The sequence below is a fragment of the Lactuca sativa genome, chromosome 4 (genome assembly GCF_002870075.4).
Source record: "Lactuca sativa cultivar Salinas chromosome 4, Lsat_Salinas_v11, whole genome shotgun sequence".
In the NCBI taxonomy this organism is placed as follows: Eukaryota; Viridiplantae; Streptophyta; class Magnoliopsida; order Asterales; family Asteraceae; genus Lactuca; species Lactuca sativa.
In genome coordinates, this window is record NC_056626.2 from 46,163,124 (window position 1) to 46,173,398 (window position 10,275).

At 36.6% G+C, this 10,275-nt stretch overlaps 1 protein-coding gene across 1 annotated transcript; it reads left to right on the top strand.

Moving 5' to 3' along the window:
* The first annotated feature begins 8,296 nt into the window (after positions 1 to 8,296).
* LOC111914725 (F-box/kelch-repeat protein At1g30090) lies at positions 8,297 to 10,042 on the top strand. The gene is made up of 2 exons (XM_023910433.3): positions 8,297 to 8,556; positions 8,653 to 10,042. Exon 2 carries the CDS (start codon positions 8,769 to 8,771, stop codon positions 9,963 to 9,965), a length of 1,197 nt encoding a protein of 398 aa, XP_023766201.1. The 5' UTR covers positions 8,297 to 8,556; positions 8,653 to 8,768; the 3' UTR covers positions 9,966 to 10,042.
* Positions 10,043 to 10,275: the final 233 nt, after the last annotated feature.

A 10,275-nucleotide genomic window follows, 5' to 3' on the forward strand; every position in this document is an offset into this window, starting at 1 on the left:
GTAATCCTGGCAGAGGCGCTTAAATGATAAAGTTGGTAGATGCGCCTTAAATAACAGTAGAATTTATGTCTATTCCTTAAAGTCAAATTTTAGGAATGAATGAATAAATGATAGGTGATTCTTAGGGTAAAACCTTAAGAAATAAAGAAGATAACGGGGATGGGTAATTGGGTTGATTGTTTGATGATTAAATATAATAATTATATTATTGTGGGTTGAAAACCCTATATGCTCACCAGGCTCCCAAGTCTGATCCACTCAGTTTAATTGTATCACAGGTATCGATACGAAGCTGCTTTGCACTGAGAGATTAAAGGAGATGTAAATCACTAGAGTAAATGAATGTATGTTCTGTTTATGCTTATGTGTCTGTATCGGAACATGACATCCCGAGGTTTTATTATTTAATGAAAATACATTCTCTTTGAGAAATGTTTTGATAAGTTTTTATCATATCTTGTTTTGGAAACCAATTCCGCAACCGTTTTCTTTAAACGATTACTCTGATTTATAAAACAAAGCATAAGCAAATCGGTCTTTTCTGGCCGTGAAATTGGGGATGTCACAATTAATGATAAACAATTCGAAAAAAAAAAGTTACGGTACTTAAAAAAAAAGTTCGACGACACAAAAATGATATTTTTGACAAATTTAAAAATAAAAATTTATTATGATAATGGTCATTAAAGTTGTTTATATAGATATGAAGTAAAAAATCGTAATATATTCTTATATTTTTTATGCCAAATTTTATAAAACATTATGTAATACAGTATCGTCAATTTCTTAGAAAAATATTTATGGTACGATTTTAATTGATTTAATTGAAAAAATCGAAGTTTATTTCCATCCATTTATATATCAAATTCTTTGATTCACAATTACAATGTTTAGGTATAACTTTGCGACCAAAATTATTTATTTTTATCAAATATATATGTTAATTTATACCACTTTTATTTTCACTTTTTATACAATAATACATAAAATTTTATCTATATTTGTAAATTATTTATAATAAAGTCATAAAAATATTAAAAAATCACTTTGTAGTTAGAACAATTAGTTTATTTAGATTTTATCTTATTTTAGTAGCCCGTAGATGTTAAAAAAACAAATAATATTCTTTTTTCAGACTGCAGACGTTTGGTCCACCTCTTCTGCTGCAGAGGTCTACAGATGTGGTCTGCATACTGCATACATGTTGCCTCAGAAAAAACAAATAACACCTGAGTGTTGTTGTTGGTTAGTGGATCGGGGTGAGCCTGAGTGGTGTTGTTGGTTAGTGGATCGGGGGTAAGCTCGAGTGCTTTTGTTGGTTAGTGGATCGGGGGTAAGCCCGAGTGTTGTTGTTGGTTAGTGGATCGGGGGTAAGCCCGAGTGTTGTTGTTGGCTAGTGGATTGGGAGTAAGCCAAAGTGTTGTTGTTGGTTAGTGGATCGGGGGTAAGCCCGAGTGTTGTCGGTGGATAGCTTAGCAGGAATGTCAGAACGAGTAAGAGTATGGATTAGATTACTAGTAAGTGACCACTCGGTTTTCGTCGTGTTGGTGCATTTTTATGTTGGATTAGTATAACAATGTTTGGATGAGAAGATCTAGAATCGATCAAATATGTGGAGTTCGGTCAGCATAATTGATACAAAGGATGGTTTAGCCTTATCTCAGGTCATGGGCTAAAAAGGGAATTCTTCATTTATGGAATGGCTTCCATCAGGTCCCTTGTTTCTCGTTAAGTTTGTAGAGGCGTCGTGGTAGTTGTGAATTAGACTGCTAGACTCTATACTCGAATTAGATCAATAGACTGGGCATGTAACTTGTCTTATCAATGGTTGTAGTTGTTGGTATGCAAATGATATCAGCTTGTGTCAAAGGATTCGGGTTTGAGGGACCCAAAAGGGGTTTATATGGTATTTGAAAGGAAACTTCAAGAACTCATTTCGAGGACGAAATCTAATTTAAGTGCGGGAGAATTGTAACACTCGTTTCTTGAAGAAGGTTGCACAAGATTAAAGGAATCAAAAAAAGGTTTTTGAAGCAAACACTTAGCAAGGACGTGGGGCATGGATGCCAACAACGTGGCGTAAAATTAATGGATTGTGTGTTTAAAGAGCCGCCACTGTGGCAACGGTAGTAGCCCAAGCCAATGTATTATAGGGTTTCTCCCGTATTTAAGCCCCCTAACTCTCATTCTAGGTCAGTTCCTTCAGCCTCTATCTCCCATTCTAAAACCATAGCCCCTTTTTCCTTAATTTTGAGATTTGTGACTTTGTCTTGAGGTTTTTTGCTTCTTTGGTGAAACTTGGTGAAGAAGGTGGTTCATTTTTGGTGCAATGAGGCAAAGAGCAAGCTTAGATCCAAGATCTTCTTCACATTTCCGAGTGTTAGAGGTAAAAAGTTGATACATTGACATTTTTTTCTTCTTGTTTCAAGTATGATCATATTTTGGATGTTTTGGTCCCATCCTTGAGTTTTCTTGGAGTTTGAGGAACTCCAAAGCTTGATATGGTGCTCATTTGGTTATAAACTTCATAGCTAGTGGGAACAAGGTCTCAACTTGAGTGTTCTTAGCCCCATGTTTGAGTTTTTGTCACATTATGGACTTAATGGACTTTGGGAATAAGATCTTGTTATATGGTGAGGTCCTAATGGATAAAGTTGGAAACATTATCCATTAAGTCAGCATGGAGAAGTAGTTTTGAAAGTATGAAATTAAATCTGAAAGGATTAAGCTCTTAATGATAGATGGTGATTTTCACGTGGCCACGACGTGGCGAAGGTAGCCATGACGTGGAGAAGTCGAAAATCGCGAATTGCTTGTTCTGGCATTGCCATAGTGTGGCAATGTCCTACATGTTGACTATTTGATTTTGTGAGCCCTCTCTTCCCCCACCCCCGTACGAAGTGGTGAAGGACGACCATGACATGACATTGACCTTGACTTGTTTAACCATTGACTTTTGTGACCAGTTTGACTTTGGGTAAAATTTGAGGATATGTTGATTAAGATTATATCTTGTAACATCCATAAAAATCACAACAAATTTAAACTTTTTTAAAACAAACACAAATCATAGAATGTTTACAAAATCATTGTTTTCAAAGTATCGTTCCATATCAGAGTCTCTCGTAGATTAAAAGTACATAAAAACAGAGGATATGTACGGTCACGCCTTCGCCTTCACATGATCGTCAGAAGTACCTGAAACCATAAATAAAAACTATAAGCCAAAGCTTAGTGAGTTCCCCCAAAATACCAACACATAAACAGAAAACATATACAACAACATGTTGGGTCCAATCAACCATCGGATTAGAATACCCCAAGGCTAGTTACCCTTCGGGTCCAGTCATCCTCGGGATGGAAGACCCTAGGTGGAATGCCAATATACAATGGGTCCAATCAACCATCGGGTTGGAATACCCCAAGCCCAATCAACCATTGGGTTGGAATGCCAATATACAACGGGTCCAGTCGTCCTCGGGATGGAATACCCTCGGGCCTAATCAACCATCAGGTTGGAATGCCCCCGGTCTGTTGGGCCACGTACATAGCAGTAAAGCCTCAACCACCAACCAAAATATGTGCACATATAATAGATAAACAAAAAATCAGTCGACATACAACCAGAAAAATCTACAGATCACTAAGCATAGCATCATCCTATATACCAGGATACAAATCTTACAAATCACAATAGCATACTATCATATAACTAGATATCTAATCCAATGGGTTGGACTTGGTGCATTCGACCGTAAGTACAGTGAGGAAAACTCACCTCAGAAACTGAACACTAGCTGATGAGGTCCTGACTGCGAATCTCAACTCAAACCGACACCTAATCATTAGAATGACCAAATCTCAAACATAATCCAAAATACCCAAAATATCCTTAAGCTAAACTTGGTCAACCTTCGTTAAAGTCAAAGTAAACGATCTTTAAAGACCATATCCAACCTCACATCGTGGCCGGAAATTGGTCTCGTCGTGATATCGTACCCAGTCCGATTCCCACTTAAATCGACCCAATCTAGTCAACTCGGTCAAAGAAACCACCTGAATTGGCATCACGACGTGAGCACCCATTCTCACATCGTGAGTTCAAAGGATTCTAACATAAGACAAGGATGGTTTGAATCTCACGCCATAAGATCTTACATCTCATTTCGTGATCGTTGTTTGAGGCTAAGGGTCACCATTTTAAGTCCTTATTCCATTAAGTTTTCGAGTCTACATCGTCCAGAAGTTAAAGGGGACCCCTAAGGTCCATACAAATGTTTCATTTATGGACATGCATGCACCAAACATGATCATCCACTTTCTAGGTCAAAAGTGAAGAAATAAGCTTCAATCTTTCGTGCATGCCTCAAATCCATACCAACTTTCAGACCTGAACAATATTATGATCTAGGGACTCTTAGAATCCATAAATTTTCCATCTTTATGGATTTACTCCACTCAAGCATGCAATTGCATAAATAAGATGTATAAAATTCAAGTTCTATCCATGATAAGAAATAAAGTTGGAGCCTTTGATACTTACAAAGGTCCAAAAGCAAGAAAAGATGGTGATGATGATGATACTTTGCCTACACAACCACTAGAGTACTTATTTCTTCTTCTTTTCTTCTTCATCAAGCTAGAAATGCACCCAAATGACAAAGGCTTTTAAGGAAGAATAATATTAGGGTTTCTTAAGGTTTAGAGAGTAAGAGAGGTTGTGGGTGAGCAACCCCAGCCCTCTCATATTCCCTTAAATACCGAAAACTTAGGGTTTTGGTCGTCAGCCGCTCTCACATCGTGAGCATTAGACTGCTCACGTCGTGAGCCCTGAAATGATGCACGTGTCCAAATCACTCCTCACGACGTAAGCAAACATTCCTCACGTCGTGAGAAGGGCCAATACTGAAACTTTTAACTTCACAATATTAAACATAATGTGCACCTGATCCGGGTGTTACATACTTGGTTTGGTGATTAGTGGATTCGCAGGAGCTAGCAGTATAGAAAGGGAATCATGTCAAAGTGTTTTCGGGTTCTTCGATTCAGTTGAGTTTTTCCTCATTTTACCCGTGGGTCGAAGGCACCAATCCTGACCCACTAGTTTTGGTTATCATTTACTAGAAGGATGCACTATAGGTTGTAGGTAGCCATGTAGGATAGACCGAGGACTCTTGATCTAGGCTTTCTTGCATGTTCCTTGTTTGGTTGTGGCTCTAGAGTAGGATCATCTATCCGGGTGTCTATCTCACCTTTGGAAACATATGGTTACACGTTCTTTATAGAGTTGGTTATGTATCCTTGTGTATTATATATATATATATATATATATATATATATATATATATATATATATATATATATATATATATATATACCCTGATGTGGTAGGATGCATCGGTAATATTATGTTGGTTAGAGTACTAGTAGGATGGTTATCGTCTAGTGGAGTACCGTAGGGGATGTATGTAGTCATATAGGATAACCTGAGAACTCTTGATCTCACTATAAGAAAAAGACCATTTTACGACGCGCAAACAACGACACTTATTGATTTATGTTACGCAAAAGAAAGTGACATTAAAAAAGTGCGTCTCTTCAAAAAAATTAAGGATTTAGGCTACTCATTATTGCGTGCCCTTAAATTAGTGTCTAAACAAAAAAAACACGGAGGGCACCTATAATAAAATGTGTGTCGTCTAAAGATGTCGCTTTATAAATTTTAATGGAACGCGCGTTCCATCCGGGGGGGGGGGGGGGGATGAAATCGTAAAAGATTAAAAACCCCGCATATTTTTCTTCTTTCCCTCTTGCCCTAATTATCGACGCTCCTTCCTAGATCTAGGCTTTCTTGCATGTTTATTGTTTGGTTGTGGCTCTAGAGTAGGATCATCTGTTCGGGTGGCTATCTCACCTCTGGTTACTTGTGGGTACACATTCCATGGAGGTTAGTTGGTAGAAAAGTAGTGTGCTATGAGAGGACTAGTAGGTGGTAGTGAGATGTATGATTGATAATTGCTTATATGTTATGCCTACTTGATCCTTGATTAATTATATGTCGACATATAGTGGTGGGTTGAGGCGGTCCTGTTGTGTGTTATAAGCCATGATACCTGGTGCGGGTCGGCTTTATGTCGAAGGCACGAAGGCTCGAGAAGAACGGTTGGGTTGAGGTGGAAGGCCAACAAACCCTGAGTATTCCAGTCTGATGACTGATTGGACCCGTTGCACGTTGGCATTCAAGTCCGATGACTGATTAGGCCAGGGTCTTCCAATCCGATGATTGATGGCCCGTTATGCATGCTAGTACGTTTGTTGTATGGGGGTATTTTGGGGGAGACTCACTAAACTTTGTGCTTACCCAGTTGTTTATGTTTTCAGGTTCTATCAATGATCGTGGGAAGGTGAATACGGGACTATACACATACAACAACAACATTGAGGATTTCGCGTTATTTATATTACTCTGATTTTCGATAAATGTATTCAGAATAAATGATTTTCTTAAAACGGATTTATAATTGGAAATTTTTATCTTAATAAAAATAACAAATTTGGGTGTGAAATTGGGACGTTACAAAGGGAGATTCAAAATCTTGATACAAAGTCAAAAACCCTAAATGACCGCTAACAAGTAGAAATGAAATCAAGAACAGTGAGTATAGGGACTAACAACTCGTAATGTAAATGAAATGCGAATCGATCATATATTATTAAACTATCACGTGTGAGTAATAAACATAGTACGCTAAGAAACTATAATGAAATTTCGAGATCGCCAAACAAGAAACTGAAAATTGACAACAATAAAGAGATGATTGAAACTAAAAGAGAGAGAGAAGAGTACATATAAATGAAGTAGTTAATTACTTGAAGATGTAACCACTAATCGTTTGTATTACCAATGGAAGCCGGTGAGTGAAGTCGAAGTCTGAGTTGTATTATGAATTTATGATCACATAAAATTTTGATATAGAGTGAAGTTTTATGTGTGTGTGAGGGATGGAGAGAGAGAGAGAGAGAGAGAAAGAGAGAGAGAGAGAGAGAGAGAGAGAGAGAGATGTGAAGTGGATTTAATTTAACTTTTTTAATTAAATAAAAGTGATATGGTACATGAAACTGGTAATGGTATGTTATAGGAACCAAATAAGCAGGTCAATAAAAAGTTTGTTCATTCATAAAGCACAAAAATAACTTAAAGGATTGAATTGGCAAATGTGTAATATATTGTAGGGCTACAATGTCATTTTCTTAATTATTTAATTGTAAATAAAAATATATGTAAAATCTACAACAAAAAATAAAATAAATAATATTTCATAAGAGATAATTGATAAAATTTTGTTACTCTTGTTCAATCCTTATGATTAATTTGGTTCTTATAATATGAATTAATTATCTTATATTGTTTTAATTAGAGATTCGTAGGCAAAAACTATTATAATACTATATGTTAAATCTAAAAATCTTGGATTATTAATGATGTGACATATATGTATGAGACCATGCATATGCTTACAAACACATATCCTCTCATTATGGGATTTTTTAGCAAAATTCTAAATTTTTATATAAAGTCAAGAACAATTTTTCTTTTGAAAATGAAGAACTAATAAATATGTAGAATATAAACCTTATATTTATACAAAAATATGGTTTTTAAACGAAAAAAATATATTTATACGGTTTTAAAATGTAATAAAAAAATATTTATATGGTTTCAAATTGAAAATGATTAACACTAAACAAAATTGAAAAAAATGATGTTCGATTTGAAATAAAAAAATACAGTATCAAAATTGGAAAAGGAAATAAAACTTAATGTGAAAATTGAAAAATTGAGAACATAACATTTTTTTGTGGAAAAAATTAATTTTGACACGTCCGTATGTCAAATCATCAAAACTGACATGTCAGTAGACAATTGAATTGACCGGTTATGTGGTCAAACTGTAACAAATTGACAAATACAATATCAAATTTGAGATTAGAAAAACACAATGTTAAATTGAAATTTTTGTATAAACTTAATAATGATTTTTATGATATTTTCCTTATAATTTTCATTTTTTCTAATTTTTTTTATTTATAAAAATAAACTTAAATGGTTAGAGCTCATTAAATAAAATTTAAGATACTTAATTGAAATAAATCTGAAATTGATTATTAGTTCGTGGCATTATTATTGATTAAGTAAAACCGAAGCAAAGAGTATTATTAATAGGTGTTGCTAGAAAACAATTGACACCACAAAATAGTAGTGGACCTAGCTAATGGTATAATGAGTAGTAATGTTAATGTATGCATCGTAAAGTTAAAAGTAGAATAAATAGCGGAGTAAAGTGTAGCCAGCCTAAGCCTACTATACTCCTCGGCACTCGTGTTTGCACGGGTGGGTCGGCATTTATTTGACACGCATCAACCGTCCATTCTTTCCTCTTCCGTCTAAACTCTCCACCCCCCACCTCACCACCATCCACCACCCATATAACACCAACACCACCACCCTACCACCACAATTCTTCACCTTCAACCTTCAATCCTTTCATTCAATCTGTAAGTTCATATGTTTTTTCTTTTTTCTCGACATATTTCCTCTGAATCTATGGCTGAAATTTTTCTCTGTTCTTGTATCATGACTTTGAAATGAAGCTTTTCTTTGATCTCTGAGCTCGGTGTTGTGAAATTTTGGGGGTTTACTCGATCTTGGTCGAGAAAAGTTAAGACCTGTAGCAACTTAACTACAAAGAATTGATTTCATTTTCGAGATGCAAAGGGTCCGCATGTCGTCACACCAACCACCGGTGCTGAAATCAGGGGATTCGGAGGTGAAATCAACCCCTAAATTTAGGTTGGCTGATGTTACAGATCATTTACTGGAATCAGATTCGTGTTTTGATCCTCTGCTTCCTGGTCTTCCTGATGATATTGCTTTGAGTTGTCTTCTCCGGCTACCAGTCAAGTTTCATTCAACCGGCCGGACTGTTTGCCGGCGGTGGTATAATCTTTTCTGTGATAAAGGTCGGTTCTTTACGCAAAGGAAGCAAATGGGTTTTCAAGATCCATGGATGTTTGTGTTTTCTTTCCATAAACGTACAGGAAAGATTCAATGGCAGGTTCTTGATCTCATTCATCTCTCATGGCACACGATTCCAGCAATGCCATGCATGGAGAAGGTCTGTCCACTTGGGTTCCGGTGCTTTTCTGTCTCCAAGAATGGTTCGCTGTTTGTCTGTGGTGGGGTGGCCTCCGACGTAGACTGCCCTCTTAACTTGGTGTTGAAATTTGATGTGAAATCAAATCATTGGACTGTTATGAAGAAGATGATGACTCCAAGGTCGTTTTTCGCCGGAGGTGTGATCGCCGGGAAGGTTTATGTCGCCGGAGGGAACAGTAGTGATCAGTTTGAGCTCAATTCAGCTGAGGTAATGGATCCAAAAGGAGGTGTATGGTATCCGATCGCAAATATGGGCACAAACATGGCATGTTATGATTCAGCTGTTCTTGATGGGAAACTTTTTGTAACCGAAGGATGGTTTTGGCCATTTTATGTTGTGCCACGTGGCCAGGTTTATGATCCAAGAACCGATCATTGGGAATCCATGGCAACGGGGCTCCGTGAAGGGTGGACCGGGTCAAGTGTTGTGATATACGGGCGTTTGTTTGTGGTATCGGAGCATGAGAGGACAAAACTTAAGGTTTATGACTCAAGTCATGATACATGGGAAACCATCAAAGGGCCTCCCTTACCCGAGCAAATTTGCAAGCCGTTCGTGGTGAACGGTTGCAATGATAGAATTTATGTTACGGGTCGAGACCTATTTGTTGCAGTTGGTGTTATTCATCGATTGAACAGCAGTTCAACCGATGAAAATATAAAGTTTGCAGTCCAATGGCAGGTCGTGGAAGCCCCAGAGGTTTTCTCCGACTTGACACCTTCTAGTGCGCAAATTCTATTTGCTTAGCCCTAGGATAAAGTATAATTTTCCATGTATTGTACTTCAACTTATGTAATTATATTAGTACTACCAATTTTAGTGTTTTTGTGTTGTTACTTTTGTATGCTTTTAGTGTTGATTTGAGTCTTTATTTATGAGATACACGACTCGAATCAACACGAGAATCATTTGGTGGTGTAAAATTCAAGGAAAAGATAACGCTTGATGATCGATTGAAAAGATTAAGAAGATGTTTATAAATTGTTTAGATAAAATATTATTAATTTTATGATTGTATATTAAAAATATAAAGGAATCTGATTTGGAGGACCACTTT

Excerpts from the sequence above, each read along its gene's own strand:
- LOC111914725 (XM_023910433.3), top strand. The coding sequence starts at position 8,769 with ATGCAAAGGGTCCGCATGTCGTCACACCAACCACCGGTGCTGAAATCA.